This window comes from Trachypithecus francoisi, unplaced genomic scaffold (assembly GCF_009764315.1).
Source record: "Trachypithecus francoisi isolate TF-2019V2 unplaced genomic scaffold, Tfra_2.0 Lachesis_group11, whole genome shotgun sequence".
Taxonomy (NCBI): Eukaryota; Metazoa; Chordata; class Mammalia; order Primates; family Cercopithecidae; genus Trachypithecus; species Trachypithecus francoisi.
The window spans coordinates 12,108,683-12,129,455 of record NW_022681456.1 but is presented as its reverse complement, the minus strand read 5'-3'; the positions used below and the strand labels follow the sequence as shown (position 1 = coordinate 12,129,455).

At 39.8% G+C, this 20,773-nt stretch overlaps 1 protein-coding gene across 4 annotated transcripts in view; it reads right to left on the bottom strand.

The window, feature by feature from the left end:
* The window catches only part of SPPL3 (signal peptide peptidase like 3), a 143,379-nt gene that overhangs the window by 28,738 nt on the left and 93,868 nt on the right, over positions 1–20,773 (bottom strand). For all 4 annotated transcript variants that reach the window (XM_033220356.1, XM_033220358.1, XM_033220355.1 and 1 more), the window contains exon 3: positions 2,192–2,280. In XM_033220356.1, the coding sequence (XP_033076247.1) occupies positions 2,192–2,280 (89 nt within the window). The remainder of the gene's footprint in view (positions 1–2,191; positions 2,281–20,773) is intronic.

Sequence of the window (20,773 nt, the reverse complement as noted above, 5' to 3'; positions counted from 1 at the left end):
GTCCATCTTTCTATTATTTATTTGATGCTTGATAAATGAAGCCTGTTTTCCATGCCATCCTTTCGATCTGTAATGATTTTATATTTCATAATCAAGTACTGGTCGGCCATCTTTGTAATGGCTTCTTCATTATGTTCTTCTTTGAGGAAGTGAATTTTGCATTCTATGCCAATCTGTCCTTATCCCACTGGTATCCATTGCTCAGAGCAGGCACTGAAGAAATGTTGTCAAGGATAATTTAGTACAACATAGCTGGCAGAGTTAAGAAAAAGACCATTTAGGCTGGGTGCAGTGGCTCATGCCTGTAATCCCAGCACGTTGGGAGGCCAAGGTAGGCGGATCACTTGAGATCAGGAGTTTGAGACCAGCCTGGCTAACACTGCGAAACCCCATCTGTACTAAAAATACAAAAACTAGCCAGGCATGGTGGCAGGTGCCTGTAATCCCAGCTACTCGGGGGCTGAGGCTGGAGAATTGCTTGAACCCAGGTGGCAGAGGTTGCAGTGAGCTGAGATTGCACCATTGCACTCCAGCCTGAATGACAGAGCAAGATGCCGTCTTAAAAAAAAAAAAAAAAAAAAAGGAGCTATATTACCAGCTAACTTCTTTCCAGTGTACAGACTGATACAACCACTTCTTGTTTTTGGGATTAAACTTAGACGTAATAATATAGGTAGATTTTCTGTGATGCAACGTACAGCAGATTTATAATCTGGTTTAAGAACATCACTTGCATATGTGCTATATAATACAGGACTTTTAAAAGAGTTTCAGGAGTATAAAGTGATTTGGCTTAACACGTTGATAGAAGGTAAGCTGCTATGTAATAATTTAATCTAAAAATCAGATTTTGCACCGGGTTTTATGTGGTTTCTAGCACTGGTAATAACTACTGGTATGGAATTTTATAACATACAAGGATCCATGTCATAAATTTAAGAAAAGACTCATTATATTTAGATGATTCTACTTACCATCTTTATCATGCCCACTTTGGCACTGCCAGGGACAATGAAACACATGTGCCTCGGCCTGTGCCCGGTGAAAACTGGGCAAATACAACTTGGTTGACAGTGCACTATAGTAACTAGAGAAACCAAGATACATAATAAATGATCTCTTTTCAATTTAACATCCATGGTCCTCCAATCAATATTTGATCTACCTTTTTATTAGATCTCTAGCATTTCCTCTCTCTTAGGTGGCGCCCTTACCCTGTTCTACAGGTCGTGATCTCTGTGCCTGTTATTATATGCTCCCCTAACCTGAAAAGATGACGTCTCCACCTATCTACATTCACTAAGTCAAACCCACCTTCTGTTGTAAAGAAACCTTATCTGACCTGTTGCTGCTCACCTGACTTGCCCATCTCTTTATTCTCCTTCTACATGGATGTCAAAATGATTTCATCTGTAGAGCTTCCTCTGATAACAGCTGTAGTGGGGGATTCTGAGGCTATGGTAAGGGTCACTGAAAAAAGGTACTTGCCCCATATATAGGGGGTGAAGAGGTATTTGCCATCTCTATCTTGGCATTTTTTTTTTTTTTTTGAGATGGAGTTTCGCTCTTGTTGCCCAGGCTGGAGTGCAATGGCACGATGTCGACTCACTGCAACCTCCGCCTCCCGGGTTCAAGCAATTCTCCTGCCTCAGCCTCAGAAGTAGCTGGAATTAGAGGCATGCGCCACCACACCCGGCTGATTTTGTATTTTTGAGACGAGGTTTCTCCATGTTGGTCAGGCTGATCTTGAACTCCCGGCCTCAAGTGATCCATCCGCCTGCCTTGGCCTCCCAAAGTGCTAGGATTACAGGCGTGAAACACTGTGCCTGGATATCTTGGCACTTTTTAAAAAACATATTGGCAATAATTTCTCTTGTACTTTTGCATCTTTCAAAAGATCTAACAGAATGTCGAGTACATGGCAGATCTCAATCTCAATATAAATGTATTAATATTATCAAATCAAGTCACTTCAAATTCAAATCTTTCCATAATCAGCATCAAACATTTGTATTAATGCTATTGGGGTACAATTACATACCATAAAATTCACTCATTTTAAGTATAATTCAATGATTTTTTTATACCAATCATAAGTCCTTGAACCCAGTAAATTAGTAACTGGAGGTACAGAAATAGCCAAATTAAGAAAACTACATGCATAGAAGTTAATTGACATCAAATATCTTACTATTATTGGTGCTGTTGCCATTGAAAGACCCAGAAGAACTATTACTGTCTTTCTCCTTATCTTGATTTTCAAAGTCCATATTAAGGGACCTGTGGAAAAAAATTTTGTAGTTAAGTTGTAGTTTTGCTTACAAAAGAAGCAGGTCAGAAAAGTCATAATACGACAATATTTTTAAATGCCAAGGAATTAGGAAAGAAAAGAAGGTCTCTTTTGAACAACTCTGAAAAATAGCTCTTGTCACATTTTAAAAAACAATCTTCAGTCCTTCCGATGTGTCAGTTCACGAGTTTTCCTGACTGCAGATGAAAGCACTCCAAGGCAGCTGAACCTTCCACTCCTATCTCTGGGCATATCATACCCTTAATTATTTCCTTATGATAAAAACCTAGAAGGAGAGATGTCAAAGGGCAAGCACATTTTGAGACTTTTACATACCACACAACTGTCTGCAAAAAGGCTGCATCAATTTACTCTCTCAGCAGTGTATGAGAGCCCTCATTTCCCTACACCCTGTCAGCTGCAATTCAACAACAAAACAAATTTGAGCTGTTCTAGGTACTGGAAGGACAATAAATAGCACACACATGACTGGATCTTATATTCAAGGGGGGAGACATAATAGACCAGAAAAATAAGTTCAATACATAGTGTGTTAATGGCAGGTGCTAAGGAGGAAAAGTAGGAAATGCAGGACTTAGGGTTTGAAACTTTAGACAGGATGGACAGGAAGGCCTCAGTGACAATGCCTTCAGAGTCAAGACCTGAAGGAAGTACTCACTGTCAATCTGGGGAACTAAAAATGGCATGTCATATTGTTCCTTAACCAGTGAACAATGTTGTGTACAAAAGCTTGCTCATTTATTTCTTTTTTTGTGAACTATCTATCCAAGTCCTTAGCTAATTTTCCACTAGTGTTTTCCTGTAAAGAAGGGGTTTGTGGGCCAGGCGCAGTGGCTCATGCCTCTAATCCCAGCACTTTGGGAGCCTGAGGTGGGTGGATCACAAGGTCAGAAGATAGAGACCAGCCTGGCCAACATGGTGAAACCCCGCCTCTACTAAAAATCAAAAATTAGCTGGGCATGGTGGTGCACGCCTGTAGTTCCAGCTACTTGGGAGGCTGAGGCAGGAAAATTGCTTGACCCTGGAAGGCGGAGGTTGCAGTGAGCCGAGACTGTGCCACTGCACTCCAGCCTGGCGACAGAGCGAGAGTCCGTCTCAAAAAAAAAGGAGGGGAGAGGGGTTGTGTTTGTTTGTCCAAAAGAACTTTCTGTTATGATGGTCTTTATCTGCACTGACAAGTGCTGTGGACATTAGCCACATTATGTGCTCACTGAAATGTGGCTGGTAGGACAGAGGAACTGACTTCTAAAACTACAAAACTTTTAGATAAAAACATATGGTCAATCTTTGTGACCTTGGATTTGGAGTGGATTCTTGGATATGATGCCAAAAACACGAGTAAAAAACAGAAAAACTTAAAAACTTATGTGCTTCAAAGGATACTATCAAAAAAGTCAAAAGACAACCCATAGGATGGGAGAAAATCTTTGCAAATCATGTATCTGATAAGAGACTTGTGTCTAGGATATATAAAGAACTCTTACACCTCAATAATAAGAAGGACAACCTGATTTTAAAATGAACAAAGGATCTGAAGAGACATTTCTTCAAAGACGACACACAAATAGCCAATGAGCCCATGAAAAGATGTTCAACACCGTCAGTCATTAGGGAAATACAAATCAAAACCACGAGAAACTGGCTGGGAGCAGTGTGTTCATCATGCCTGGAATCCCAGGACTTTGAGGCTGAGGCAAGAGGATCACTTGAGACCCCTGTGGGCAACACAGTGAGACCTTATCTCTATAAAAAATACAAGAATTAGCTGGGTGTGGTGGCATGTGCCTACAGTCTCAGCTACTCAGGATGCTGAGGTAGGAGATCACTTGAGCCCAGGAGGTGAAGGCTGATGGCGGCACTGCACTCCAGCCTGGGCAACAAAGTGAGACATTGTCTCCTGAAAACAAAACAAAACAAAACAAAAACAAAAAAACTACCATGAGAAACCACTTCCCACATAGCAAGATGGCTATAATAAAAAAGTCAGATAACTAACTGTTGGCAAGGACACAAGGATGTAAAACTGGAACCTTCATACGCTACTAGTGGGAATGTGAACTGGTGCAGACACTCTGGAAAACAGAATCTAACCATGTTGACACCCTGACTTAAGAATTCCAATCTCCAGAACTCTGAAAAAATACATTTGTTGTTTAAGCCCCTGTCTATGGGTATTTCATGGCAGCCTGGGCTAATGCAGATCAGATTTCATACTTGAATCCTTTTATATGTATTGAGATTTGTTTCAAGTCCCCATATATGGTCTGTATTAGTAAATATTCCACATACACTTGAGAACAGCATGTGTTCTGTTGTTGGATGAAATGTTCTATAAATGCCAATTAGGTCACACTGATTAAGAGTATTGTTGAAATCCACTGTATCTTTGATTTTCTGCCTACTTATTCTATCAATTATTGAGAGTGGAACCAAAATCTTCAGCTATATTTGTGGATGTATTGCTCCTTGGAGTTCTCTCAGTTTTTGCTTCATGTATTTTGAAGATCTTTTATTAGATGCATAAACATTTATGATCGTTATATTCTCTTGCTGAACTGACCCCTTTGTCATTACAAAATGACCTTCTTGTCTGTGGCAGTATTCTTTACTCTGAAAGCTGCTCTGTCTTATATTAACACAGCCATTCCAGCTTTCGGTAGATGAGTATAAGCAGTGTGTATCTTTTCCCAACCTTTTACTTAAAAAAATTTTTTTTTTTAAATTTTAACCACTAGACAACAGGGATTAACCTTTTTTGGCTTTGTATTTATAGTGTGCTTCTTGTAAGCAGCATATATTTGGGTCTTGCTTTTTTATTCAGTCTCACAATTGCTGTTTTACTTATTTTTACTTTTTTTAGACAGAGTCTCACTCTGTCACCCAGGCTGGAGTGCAATGGCATGGTCTTGGCTCACTGCAACCTCCGCTTCCCGGGTTCAAGCAATTCTCCTGCCTCAGCCTCCCAAGTAGCTGGGACTACAGGCGCCTGCCACCACACCCCACTAATATTTATATTTTTAGTAGAGATGGGGTTTCACTATGTTGGCCAGGTTGGTCTTGAACTCCTGACCTCATGATTCGCCTGCCTTGGCCTCCCAAAGTGCTGGGATTAGAGGGGTGAGCCACCACACCTGGACAACTGCTGTTTTAAAGAGGTGTGTAGAACAATTTCATTGAATGTGATTAGTGATACAATTAGGTTTGAGACTATCATCTTACTATGTTTCCTACTTGTCTTATTTCCCCTTAACCTGACTTCGTTTGGATTAATATAGTATTTTTTATGATCCAATTTGATCTCCCTTTGTTGTCTTATGAGCTGTAACTCTTTGCTCTTTAATTTTAGTGGCTGCTGTAGAGTTTATAGTACACATCTTTGACACAGTCTACCTTCCAGTTACATTTAACATTCATATATAGTATAAACAGCTTGCAATAGTTTCTATTTCCTTCCCTTAACCTTTGTGCTACTGTGGCCATGCATTTAACTCTTACATGTTATCTCATAAACCTCACAATATATTATTTTTATGTCATCAATTTTCACTCACTCATTCATTCATTCATTCATTCATGGTCTCATATGTTGCCCAGGCTGGTCTCAAACATCTGGGCTTGAGCAATCAATCAATCCTGTTTCAACCTGCCAAGTAGCTGGGATCACAGGCACATACCACTGTGCCCAGCTCCAGTCAATTATCTTTTACACAGTGGTAAATAAGAAAAAAACTTTTATTGATGCATTTTCATTTCTGGTGATCTTAACTCCCTTGGGTAAATACAGATTGACAGCTAGTACCATTTTTGCTCTGCTCAAAAGAGTTCCTTTAACATTTTTTTAGTGTAAGACGGCTGGTGATGTGATGAATTCTTTCAGGTAGTGTATGGTGTGTCAGAAAACATCTTCACTTTGCCTTCACTTTTAAAAGATATTTTAGCTATAGAATTTTACAGTGAGTTTTTTCTTCCTGTACTTTAAAGCTACTGTTAACACTGACTTTTCACTTGTATTTTCAAATCTGACATCATCCTCATCTTTTCTCCTCTGTACCTAACACGCTTTTTTGCCCCCTCTGGCTGCCTTGAGGATTTTCTTTCACAGCTCATTTTGAGCTACTGATTATGTCTTGGTGTAGTTTTCTTCATGTTTTTTGTGCTTGGGGTTCATTAAGCTTTTTGCATCTGCAGATTATAGTTATCATCAAATTTAGAAAAAACCTGGCCATTATTTCTTCATGTATTATTCTGTCCCTCCCTTTCTTCTCCTCTTTCAGGGACTCCATTACCCATATAGTAGGCCACTGGAGGTTTCTCTCTAATGTTCAATGATATCTCCATTATGCCCTTTTCATGTTTAAAAAAATTATTCTTTTCTGTACTTCATTTTGAATAATTTCTATTGCTGTGCCTTCAAGTTCACTAATCTTTTCTTCTGCAATGTCTAATTGCTGTTATTCCCATCCAGTGTATTTTTCATCTCAGGCATTGTTGTCTTGATTTCTGAAAGTTTGATTTGGTTCTTCTTTATAATCTCCACGTATTGGCCAGGCGCAGTGGTTCATGACTGTAATCCCAGCACTTTGGGAGGCTGAGGTGGGTGGATCTCTCGAGGCCAGGAGTTCGAAACCAGCCTGACCATCTCTACTGAAAATACAAAAATTAGCCAGGCGTGGTGGCACACACCTATAGTCCCAGCTACTTGGGAGGCCGGAGAATTGCTTGAACCTGGGAGGTGGTGGTTGCAGTGAGCTGAGATCACGCCACTGCACTCCAGCCTGGATGACAGAGCAACTCTGTCTCAAAAAATAAAATAAAATAAAAATAACCTCCATGTATCTAACTTTTTGTACATATGGAATACAAGTATATCTGTTTTGATGTTACGCTAACATCTGTGGCAGTTCTGGGTCAGTTTTGATTGACGGATTATTTTCCTTATCCTGGGTCATGTTTTCCCTCTTTTTTGCCTGTCTAATCATCTCTGCATGCATGCTAGGCATTGTGAATTTTACCTTATCTAAATATTTTTTATTCCTATTAATTTTGAGCTTTGATCAGGGATGCTGTTAGATACCTGGCTTTAATTGATTTTTGTTTCCATGATTTGTTAGGTGGGTCTGAAGCAGTGCTCAGTCTAGGGTAATTATTCTCTATCATTGAGCCAAGATCTCAGTACTCTATCCAATGCCAAATGAATTGTAGGTTTTTCCAATCAGGCTTCTGGAAACAGGTACTCTCCCTTCTAATCCTTTCACATTATTCTTTCCTCCACCTTAGGTGATTTCCACATATGCATACACTAATTAATACTGTGATGAGGCTGAGTGCGGTGGTTCACGCCTGTAATCCCAGCACTTTGAGAGGCCGAGGCAGGCAAATCACGAGGTCAGGAATTCGAGACCAGCCTGGCCAACATGGTGAAACCGTCTCTACTAAAAATACAAAAATTAGCCAGGTGTGATGGTTGGTACCTGTAATCCTAGCTACTCGGGAGGCTGAGGGAGGAGAACCGCTTGAACTTGGGAGGCGGAGGTTGCAGTGAGGCGAGATTGTGCCACTGCACTCCAGCCTGGGTGACAGAGAGAGACTCCAACTCAAAAGAAACAAACAAACAAACAACAAACAAACAAAAAAACTGTGATGAATGTTCAAGGAGTCTGTATAGATGTCTGTGTTTTCTCATTTTGCAGCTCACTTTTCTTTTGTACTCTGTTCTATTATCTCTAGCTGCCTCTAGCCATCTCTTTGGACTCTCAGTTCCATTTCTTCAACTTAGGAAATCTTTCTCTCTGCACCATGATTGGAAACTATCTTAACACAGCATGATGGGAAAACTATTCCTCAACTCTCAGAAATACTGTCCTTTGCTGTCTGATGAAAAATATCTTGAAAACTGTTGTGTTATGAGGTTTACATGTTTTTTATTGTTTTTAAAGTTGCTTCAGGTGGGATAGTAATTCAGTCTCTGTTCCTCTATCTTGGCTGGAAGTACAAGTGGCTCTAGGTAGTTCTTTTAAATAGGTCCTGAACTGGGCAGATTTTTAAGTGAAGGAAAAGGCCTTTTAAAATTTGTTCATGTCTTTAAAAGTCCCTGGGGGTATGAAACATTGATAAATTTTATCCCTGTCTTTAGGAAAGGAGAGGATCCTAAAATGAAGAGGTAGGTCATAATTCTTCCTGGAAGAAACTTAACCAAATGATTGGGCTCAGGTCACACTGATCATGCTCTTAACTTCGTAGTTTCCCATGTCTATGACTCAAAATTTCTTGCTGGATTCGAAAGACTTGCCCCTCTACTAACAGCCTGACTCTAGCTGCCACTCTTGTTTCCTGTACTTTCAGGCACTGTCTAAAACTCCCTTATCTGTTACTGGTACTGAGGAAGCCTCAATTAAAGTGGGAGGTCTGGGTAGGATAATCTATGGAGTAGGGACTAGTTAGTTACATGTCACCCTGTTCTCATATAAATTTGGCCAATGAACTGTTTAACAAACTGTTCCACTGGAGGGCAGCCCCAGTGGGTGACAGTTCCCCAGCAGGACCAAAACACGATGACTTTTAGATGTGGTGGACTCCCTGAAACATGGTTAAGACTCCTTCTGAAATATGGTCAGGGGTCTGACATGTTGGCTTTCCTTTGGGTTTTTTTATTTTTAAAAAGCCTTGGATTTTAGATGATTCATATATAGTATTTGAGCCATTATATTTCTCCAGTCATCAGAGGAAGACACATTAGCAGAGATTAAAACATACACTTACTGCTCATACCTCAGTCACCCTTAGAGGAATAGCTATGGCAACTGGCTCCTGAAAAACTTTTTCCTATTAATTTTAATTAGTTCCACAACAAACTAGATGTAATATTTTGCATATATTTCCCCTGCCAAGGCACCTGTGGTAGTTTCTAGTACATGGTTTCACTTCTATGATCTTTTAAGCTTTAATTCATGTTTTCGCACAGCAGAGCTAACAATGTGCAGGGACCTAAACTCTAGGGTTGGTGATGCATTTAATGGGAACGTGTCTGCAGTTTCTGCAGTCAATGGAACGTGAAGACTGCTCCTTCCCTGTGGGCATGCTTTGGAAAGAATGTATTAATTTAAACTGAGTTTTTCAAATTCACTTATGAATGGAGTAACAATAACTACACTTGTTATGTTCTGTTTCACAGAATCTGGTGACAGCAGGTTAAATTTGCAGGAATTTTTATCTACATCTCTACTCTTGGGGCTATACAGACTGCCAGCTTCTCTTACTTTTTCTGTTGGCATTATATCGCTATTCTGGATTGGAAGGTTGCCAGTCATCTCTTTGGTTTAACCCTAGGCACAGCTGTACAGAGCCTCTCTCATGAGACTGGGTGAGTGAGAATAGGCGCTGAGAACCCCCCGCAGGACAGGATGAAGGGTTATATAACTCTATTTCAATTTGTTATTAGTTGAGAACTATTTATAACTCCATCCTGGATGTTTTAAGGCAAGATTTCCCCGTTTTTTCAAATACAGCTGCTCCCTGACTTACGATGGGGTTATATCCCAATGAACCCAGGCAAGCTGAAAATCTCAAGTTCAAAATGCATTTAATATTCATACATCTAACCTACTGAACATCATAGTTCAGCCCAGCCTACCTTAAATGTGCTCAGAACACATACATTAGTGTACAGTTGGGCAAAATCATCTAACACAAAGGCCTGTTTTGTAATATAGTGCTGAATATTTCCAGTTACTGAATACTGTACACTGAGAGTGAAAAACAGAATGGTTGTATGGGTACCTGAAGTACGGTTTCTACTGAAATCATACTGCCTTTGTACCATCATAACATGGAAAAATCTTAAGTCAAACCATCATTAAGTCAAACCATTGGTAAGTTGGGGACCTTCTGTAGCAGAAAGTAGTGGTCAACTTCAAACCAGTTTTAGCTGGTCCATTTTTTTTAGCATCTAACTGACAAGAACTGTAGCAGGGGCAGGAAAGCCTTAGGCAGGAATGAGGTACTATCAGATGGTGGGGCAGGGTGGAGGAGTGGTAGGGAGAGCAAGCATTCTTCTTAGTTCTCCGTGTAATCAGAAAACCTTGAATTTCTTGCTGCCTCAAATAAGCTTAGCTAAAGTCAAGCCTTGTTTGGTTGTTAGAAGCAGACCATGGGTCACCACTGCACAAAACAGAAATGGGGCTAAATGAGTTAGTAGGGCCTTACCTATTAGCTCAAGCTGGGAAGATTCATATCTTCCAGTTTTTTTTTTTTTTTTTTTTTTGAGGCGGAGTCTCGCTCTGTCGCCCGGACTGGAGTGCAATGGCCGGATCTCGGCTCACTGCAAGCTCCGCCTCCCGGGTTTACGCCATTCTCCTGCCTCAGCCTCCCGAGTAGCTGGGACTACAGGCGCCCGCCACCTCGCCCGGCTAGTTTTTGTATTTTTAGTAGAAACGGGGTTTCACTGTGTTAGCCAGGATGGTCTCGATCTCCTGACCTCGTGATCCGCCCGTCTCGGCCTCCCAAAGTGCTGGGATTACAGGCTTGAGCCACCGCGCCCAGCCATATCTTCCAGTTTTATAAAACAAGATTAAAGGGCCTGGGCTCAGCAGATCCCATGCCACTATGACTGGGGTCTGGTAATGTTACTCACACTGCACAGCTGACTGCAAACTTAAGCTATTTAAATAAAGTCTTTGCAGCGGACTCTGCCTCTAGAGCTATCCAGGACTATTTTCAATTATAGACCTTTAACTTAGCTTATTTGGTAATTTAATAAGTGCATAGACATCAGATTGCTAGGCTGGACCTGAACAGTTTGTTGCATCTTCATAGAAGACTACTCTTCATTCTCTTCCATCCTGACCTGCCTTCACAATCTTGTTATTGCTATACAGTAACATATAATATGATGTTAATATAATGTTATAAATATACATTCCATCCAAACTGTATCCTGGATATTTGCAAGTCTAGGTACTGAAATCAATGTTTAGGTCAGGTGCGGTGGCTCATGCCTGTAATCCTAGCACTTTAGAAGGCTGAGGCTGGTGGATCACCTGAGGTTAGAAGTTAGAGACCAGCCTGGCCAACATGGCGAAACCCTGTCTCTACTAAAAATACAAAAGTTAGCTGGGCCTGGTGGCGCACACCTGTAATCCCAGCTACTCAGGAGGCTGAGGCAAGAGAACTGCTTGAACCTGGGAGGTGGAGGTTGCAGTGAGCTGAGATCACACCACTTCACTCCAGCCTGGGCAAAAGAACGAAACTTGATCTCAAAACAAAAAACAAAAAACAAAACAAAACAAAAGAAATCAATGATTAAATGATCAACAGGACTTGAGCTATGGCTTTTTCATCACAGACAACCATTTACCATCACAGAAAAAAAATCCATCTAAATTATAGCATATTATATGCTTTTTCATCAACTATGACTCAACAGGAAGTAGTTATGGGTCAAGGTGTAGGAGGTAAACAAATGTCCAATTATTGATACTCACATAGAACCTACACTAAGAAAGACAGACTAAGAATCTGGGGAGGAAGAGACAGTCTCGGACTCAGCAGCTGAGAGTCCAGAGGGTAAAGTGATAATAGTTGAGCTTGATTGAGCTCATACTGTCAGGCACTATGTTAGGTGCTTTACAGGCAAGGTTTCTTTTGATTCATAGAAAAACTCCATGAGTGGGGTGACCACAAATCCCAACTTATGCCTGCTGCCCTGGCAAAATTATGAAGGAAACAAAAATATTTCACCCAAAAATATATTTCTTTGACATATTTCAGATGGCTTTCAGAAGGGCTGGAAATACAAGAATAGCTGAGAGAAGCTGTGTGGGGTAGGTTTGCATCTGTAGAGAAAACATACATTGATGCGGCTGAGGCATTTATCTGAGGCCCTACCTTGTCCAGACATAGGAAAGATTAATTGAGAGTCTGACACCTTAGAAGGTCAGAAAGAAACATATTCCGGCCGGGCGCGGTGGCTCAAGCCTGTAATCCCAGCACTTTGGGAGGCCGAGACGGGCGGATCACAAGGTCAGGAGATCGAGACCATCCTGGCTAACACGGTGAAACCCCGTCTCTACTAAAAATACAAAAACTAGCCGGGCGAGATGGCGGGCGCCTGTAGTCCCAGCTACTCGGGAGGCTGAGGCAGGAGAATGGCGTAAACCCGGGAGGCGGAGCTTGCAGTGAGCTGAGATCTGGCCACTGCACTCCAGTCCCGGCGACAGAGCGAGACTCCGCCTCAAAAAAAAAAAAAAGAAATATATTCCATCTATTCTCTCTCAGGGCTGCGACCTGTGAGGTTTCATCTACATGACAGACCACCTGTGCGAGCTGGGCCTCCTCTTCTCTCTCCCATAACCTGTCTCACCACCATAACCTGATTTACCACCATAATCTGTCTTGCCACACTCCAAGCCCTCATTCTTTCTGTAACCTCAAGGTGGTATAAAAGCATCAGCCATCTGGCCATTTTTTTTTGTTTTGAGATCTTATATTTTGTAAGACTTCTGTGTGCATTAACAAATCTATGTGCCTCTTCTATTAATCTGCTATTTGTCAGTTGATATTTCAGCGAGGATTCAGAGGGCACACAGGAAGTTTTCCCTTGGCCCTGTTACACAACTAATGGGCTCACTGCTTGATGCGCTACATCTTTCCACATCAGTACATACTGCTTTTTCCATAAAAACAAACCAAAAAACCTATTTCTCCCCAAGTAAACTTGATCTGGTATCATTTTTAGATGAGCTGCACATATGCCATCTTACTACAGAGAAATATTAAGACCAGGAGCCTTTACAGGTGAATGATACGGTTTAGCCTTGAACTGGATGAGGTCCAGATGGCCACGGACCCTGTCAGCTAATTAGTGTCAGATAGAATGACAACTCATCAACATTCTTCAACTTTCAATTGGGTGTAAGTATAAACTCCAGTTTGGTGTTTTGGTCACTTTGATGTACATTTCACATGAAGTTTATTACAGACACTATATCAAGAACTAGGTTAATATTCTGTGAGTGCCTTAATAAGGTTTTAGAGTGGCTGAGGGAGAGATCTGGTTCTATTTGCCGTAAATTTGTTTCAGGGTAGAATTCAGTTGCAACGAACAGAACTTTAGGAAATCAGCTACTCATTTCTTTGTGTCCTAGAGTGGATTAAAAAGGATTTTCTGAGGAAGATTCTAGGCCTGCCTTTGGGAACGTCCACCACCTGCCTCAGGATAAGGGGAAACATGGGCTTCTATTTAGGTATTGTTAGGTTCCTTGGTTCTGATAAAAATACGAATGCACCATGAGTGCTGTTAAGACAACTAGGTCTGTATTTAGCTGGCAACAGAGTACATTTCTGGGCTGCTGCATATGTGTGTGTGTGTGTGTGTGTGTGTGTGTGTGTGTGTGTGTGTGTATTTTCTTTTTTGAGATGCGGTCTCACTCAGTTTGTGGCCCAGGTTGGAGTGCAGTGGCGCAATCTCGGCTCACTGCAACCTTTGCCTCCCAGTTCAAGTGATTCTCCTGCCTCAGCCTCCTGAGTAGCTGGGATTACAGGCATGCACCAACACGCCTGGCTAATTTTTGTATTTTGGGTAGAGACAGAGTTTCGCCATGTTGGCCAGGCTGGTCTTGAACTCCAGGTCTCACGTGATCTTCCCACCTTGGCCTCCAAAAGTGCTGTGATTACAGGCATGAGCCACTGTGCCTGGTCTGCTACCAATATTTATTAACAGATCAACATTCAAGAATAATCAGTTTAAGAATTAACAGCCCATTCACTTCTCCAGAGATCCCAAAATATAACCTTAGATCACGCTTAGCAATAAGCTGGTTATCTAAACCACAACATCCTGTTGCCCACTGTGCACCTTCAATTTTGGCAAAACTGCTTTTGCTAAAACACATTTTCATGCAATACCACCAATTTATATTGAAGGTACTATAATTTATTCAACATTTATTTGAATGCCTACTGTGAAATGAATGAAACTTAACGTTATATCCTCTTTACGAAGGTCTTTAGGATAAAAGCTGTGTGATCTTAAGGTCAAGAACAGTTGCAATTCACCTGAATAACTGGGTTCTTCTGATTGAAGGAAGCTGAGTGAGTTTTACATTCTTTCTTTTTAAAGCTGGCTGCTACAAACCTTATGGTGGTCCTTGTGAACCACTAACAACAAGGGTGCTGGCATTATGGTATGCATTTTTACGTTTCTTTTTTGGCTCTATTTTGTCTCCACTCATACTTTTACTTTTCTTTGGCCCCATTTTAATTTGCCTTGAAGTAACTTGCAAAAGTTAGTACATGCTCTGAAATCTTTGGAACAGGGCAGTGCAGAGCACAAATAAACAATTGTAGGAAGCAAAATGGAGGTGGGAGCATATCAGTTTATTGAAAGTTATACTTGTTCATCCATTTGCATTCCGATACCTGAGGACACTGTGAATACTGGAGGAGAAAGGCAAATGGAAATTTTTACCCTTCATATTTTAAGAATATTTTTTTCTCAGCTCCAGAATGGAGTGAAAATAAGAAAAAAATATTTAATTTATAAAAAATGTTGAAAAGAATGTGTTTTTTGATAATCCTACTATTGGAAGTGAGTACAATGAAGGCGGGACTCACTGATTCAAAGTAAACACTATATGGTTAAACTTAGGTTAAGTTAAATATGTGTTCCCAGAAAACTTAACAGTGGTTTTATAAATTGAACATTTAATAGTGAATTGATGAAATTCTTAAATATATAAAAAAAAACTTGTCTACATATGTTGCAATGGACAAAATCATTTCCTACATCATCTAAAAAGTTCAGGCTTCTGTGTATGATGGAATGACAAAAAGGGTAGCTCAAAAGATAAACACATAACACACAATTAGAACATCATGACACTTGTGAACCACAGTGACACTTGTTCTAGTGAACCTGGTCTAACTACAATTATATGCACTTAGAATGAAGGGCATCACAATCCTATCAAGTATAGTTCTTAGTAAAGAACTCAGTCAGTATCTCTGCAGGCTTACTACCCTGATGTTGTCTTCCTAGAGCAGGCTTGGGTATAAGTAAAGAACTCAGTATCTCTGCAGGCTTATTAACCTGATGTTGTCTTCCTAGAGTACGCTTGGGTATAAGTAAAGAACTCAGTATCTCTGCAGGCTTATTAACCTGATGTTGTCTTCCTAGAGTAGGTTTGGTTATAAGTAAATGAACTGCTCTCACTACCTAAGAAAGCATTGGTAGGTGCTTGCCTTTATAAAAAAGGAAATAGTTACTCTAGAGTCATAAAACAAATGACCAAAACTAACTCAAGAAAATCTAAATAGCCTCTTTTGAACAATGTTAAGACAGAAACTGTTACTAAAGAGGAATATTTTCTAAAAGTCAGTACCTCAAGAAATAGATAACAATTATAAACATACAGAAAGTGAAAAGACAAACCCAGAGGCACTTATAAAAAACCTATTTTCACAATAAAGAAAGAACTCTCAAAACTCAACAACAAGAAGAAAATCCAATTCAAAAACGGGCAAAAGAGTTGAAAAGACACCAAAGAAGAAGAGACATAGATGGTAAATGGGCACATGAAAAGATGCTCAACATCAGTATGCATTAAGAAAATGCAAACCAAAATTATAGTGAGATACCACTTCATACCCACCAGAACAGCAGAATAGCTATAATCATAAAGACAGACAATAACAAGTGCTGGTGAAGAAGTGGAGAAATTGGAACCTTCATACATTGCTAGTGGGAATGTAAAACAGCATAGCTGCCTTGGAAAACAGAAGCATTTCTTAAAATGTTAAGACAAGAGTTACCATTAGACCCAGCAATTCTGCTACTAGGTATCTGCTTGAGGGCAATAAATATGTTATGTCCACACAAACTTGTACACAAATGTTCACAGTAACATTACTCATAAAAGCCAAAAAAGGGCAACAACCCAAACGTCCATCAACCAATGAATGGAAAAACAAGAGAGAATATTATTCAGCAATAAAAAGGAATGAAATACTGATAACATGCCACAACACAGATGAACTTCAAAAACACTATGCAAGTGAAAGAAGCTAGTAACAAAAGGTCACATACTGTACGAATCCACTTATACGAGAGGTCCAGAATAGGAAAATCTATAGAGATAAAAGCTAGATTCATGGTTGCCTAGGGCTGGCGGGTAGGGAAAGAGGAATGGGAATGACTGCTAACTGGTATAAATTTTCTTTTGGGATAATGTGCTAAAATTGGATTACCGTGATGGCTGCACAATTTTGTAAATATACTAAACCCCACTTAATTGTATACTTTAAGTGACCAAACTTTATGGTATTTATATCTCAATAAAGCTGTTAAAACATACTACATTAACAGAATGGACAAAAACCACAGGATCATCTCAATAGAGGCATAAAAACACATGATAAAATCCAATACCCATTCATAATAAAACTCTCCACAAACTAGAAATAAAAGAAATTTCCTCAACCTGATAAAGGGCATTTATGAAAAATGTACAACTAACTCCATACTTAATGGGAAATGCTTTCCCTGAAGATTAGGAACAGGGCAAGGATGGATGTGTGCCTTTGACACTCCTATTCAACACTGTATAAGAAGGGAGAAAAAGATAAAAAGACAAAGTCTTTCAGAATTGAAACAAGTAGCAAAACTGTCTTTATTTGCAGACCACATCATCCTATGTGCAGAAAATTCTAAGGAATCATAGACAAAAAACTACCAGCACTAATAAATGAGTTCAGCAAAGCTACAGTATTTGAGGTGAATACACATCAATTGTAGTTCTATATACTTAGCAATGAACAACTGAAAATGAAGAAAAAAATTCATCAAAAATAACATCAAAAAGTAAAAAAATACGAATAAATTTAACAAAATAGTGGAAGCCTTGCACACTGAAAATTACAAAATGCTATTAATAGAAATTAAAGAATATCTAAAGTATCTAAATTAAAGAATATCTAAATAAACAGAGACACATTCCACATTCATGGATAGGAAGTGATCATCATTAAGATAGCAATTTTCCTCAAACTGATCTACAGATTCACAATGCCTACTGAAATCCCTGCGGGCTTTTTTTTTTTTTTCTGGGTAGAAACTGACCAGCTGAACCTAAAATTTATATGGAAATGTAAAGGATCCAGAGTAGCCACACAAATTTGTAAAAGAACAACACTTACTTTAAAGGCTACAACAATCAAGACACTGGCACTGGCATAAGAAGACACATACAGACCAGACCTAGTAACTATCTATACTTTTATGGTCGATTTTTTTTTGTTTTTTAAAAAAGAGACAGTGTCTTGCTATGTTATCCTGGCTTGAGTGCAGTGGTGCGATCATAGTTCACTGTAACCCCAAACATCTGGGACTCAGGTGATCCTCCCACCTGAGCTCCCGAGTCACTGGGGTTACAGGTGCATGCCACCATGTCAACAACGCATTTCTGACAATGGTGCCAAGGTAATTCAATGGGTAAGTATAGTCTTTTCAACAAATGGTACTGGGACAACTGGATAACCACATTTATAAAGATGAAATTAAATTTGTACCTCATGCCATACACAAAACTTAACTCAAAATGAATCATAAATGTAAGAAGCAAAACTATAAAACTTAAAGAAAACGGAGGAGAGCCAGGCACAGTGGCTCACGCCTGCAATCCCAGCATTTTGGGAGGCTGAGGCGGGCGGATCACGAGGTCAGGAGATCAAGGCCATCCTGGCTAACAGGGTGAAAACCCGTGTCTACTAAAAATTACAAAAAATTAGCTGGGCATGGTGGCAGGTGCCTGTAGTTCCAGATACTTGGGAGGCTGAGGCAGGAGAATGGCGTGAACCCGGGAGGAGGAGCTTGCAGTGAGCCGAGATCACGCCATCTTAAAAAAAAAAAAAGAAAGAAAAAAGAAAAAAAAAAAGAAAACGTAGGAGAAAATCCTTGTACCCATGTGCCAATTTACCAGTTTCACATTTTATGAATCATGCTTTTGGCACATCACCAAAAACATGATCCATAAAATGTGAAATTGGCAAACTGGCTTTAACAAAATTAAAATGTTTATATTCCAACGGACACTATTAAGAAAATGAGAAGGCAAGCCAGAGAATAGGAAAAATTTAAGAGTTGCAAATCATATGACTGAGAGAGAATTTTTGACTACACATTTCACCAAAGAAGATAAACAGATGGTTAATAAGCATAGGAAAACATGCTCATCAACTTTTCAACATCCTAATATCAGGGAAATAATACAACCCAAACCACTATGAGATACAACTTCACACCTTACTACTAGAATGGCTATAATAAAACACAGCGTGTTTCAGAAAGCCCTCACCTGTGTACTGAAGGGTACACTAAAAATGGTTTAAATGGTACATTTTGTGTTATATATATTTTACCATAATAAAAAATAGCCCTTACCGATTGAAAAGAAAAAGGGAGGCCGGGCTCGGTGGCTCATGTCTGGAATTCCAGCACTTTGGGAGGCTGAGGCGGGCAGATCACGAGGTCAGGAGTTCGAGACCACCCTGACCAACATGGAGAAACACCGTCTCTATTAAACATACAAAAATCAGCTGGGCATGGTGGCACATACCTGTAATCCCAACTACTCAGGACGCTGGGGCAGGAGAATCGCTTGAATCTGGGAGGCAGAGGTTGCGCTGAGCCGAGATGGCGCCACTGCACTCCAGCCTAGGCAACAAGAGCGAAACTCCGACTCAAAAAAAAAAAAAAAAAAAAAAGGAAAAGAAAAAGGGAAAGGTGGTGAACTCAGCAGGAAAAAAAAAAAAAAAAACCAAAAATATCTTCCCACAAAGAGAAGCCCAGCTTTAGATGGCTTCACTGGTGAATCCTATCAAACATTTAAAGACAAAATTACATAAATCTCTTCCACAAAACACCAACTTATTCAGTGAGTTCAATTTAAATGTGTAATTAAAGGCATCATGATTTACTTTTTGCAGAAATGCCTTATTAAAGTAAAAAAGATAAAAGGTTCTGAGTTAGAGGTCCTGAAAACTGTTTCAATCCAGACTTGTTACCAATTGGTTGTGTAATCTTTGTCAAGTTACATCAACATTTTCACTTTGGGCTTCGGTTTCTTAGTTTCTTTTTTTTGTTGTTGCTGTTGCCAGGGTCTCACTCCATTACCCAGGCTGGAGTGCAGTGGTATGATCACCGCTCACTGCAACCTCCACCTCCTGGGCTCAAGTATTCCTCCCAGCCTCCTGGGTAAGTGGGATGACAGACATGCGCCACTACGCCCAGCTAATTTTTGCATATTTAGTAGACGGGGTTTCACCATGTTACCCAGCCTGGTCTTGAACTCCTGGACTCAGGGCATCTGCCTGCTTCAGCCTCCCAAAGTGCTGGATTACAGGTGTGAGGGACCACGCCTGGCCAGTTTCCTCATTTGTAAACAGGGAGGTTCACCAGATAAATCCTTTCTTCCTATATAATTCTATGATACACTTACTACATAAAATTTGGTTTAAAACTTGCTCAATCCTAAAATGATACAGCCCTTCAGAAAACAATAATATGCAGTAAGAGGCATTTCATACTCTGTTGAAGTATTTCCACTTCTGGATATTTATCTTGGTGGTATAATTCAATAAAAGCAAATAATCCATAAAGCTATCATCACTGTAAGAGCCCACTTGTCCAACAAGAGTGGAATAAGATGAGTAACACAAAGAAATGCCATATTACTAAAACAGTATGAAGATAATTTGTAGAAAATATTTGTCTGGTGCAAATAATCAGAATATAAATGATTTCAACTATGAAAATGTATACAGTATATAAACATACGCCAAATGGAAGGTAGTCTGCACTACTCAAAGTAGTATTAGGGTCGTGAGTCTAAAGATGGCTTCTTCTGTGTTTAATTGCAAAGTCTTTTGAAATGTTAATGCATTATATACTCAAAGGGGAAAAAATCAGATACTTGTCCACAGGGTAGAGATGAAAAATATCAAGATCACATTGATAAGGTTCTAAGTTCCTCTGGTTTGATTAATGCTTCCTGAGAGTGGTTATGAATCTGGAGTTCTCAGTAGACATCTCAGCGATTAAAACTTTGGTCGGTGTATACTGAAATTACCCACAATATTTTACTTGTTTTACTCAGTATTGAGGTAAAGACTGCAAGTCTGTGATTTTATAAAGTAGCTATTAAAATTCAGATACAATACTGCATAGTTCAAAATCTTTATGCCTGGGTATTTCACTTATCCCTATTACTACCTTTGAAGTTCTCAACTTATAATTCCTCAAGCAGCATTTTTTGGTAGGTTCATCAACCACTAACCTATTTGAGTTATACAACCATTAAAGTTCCTCTCGACTGAAAATAGTGGAAAAGGGGAGTGTGTATCTAGTGTCTATATTTTCCCTCCTATTCCTATGGCTGCCTGCTGGGTTGAGAACCTCAGCAGGATCTAGTC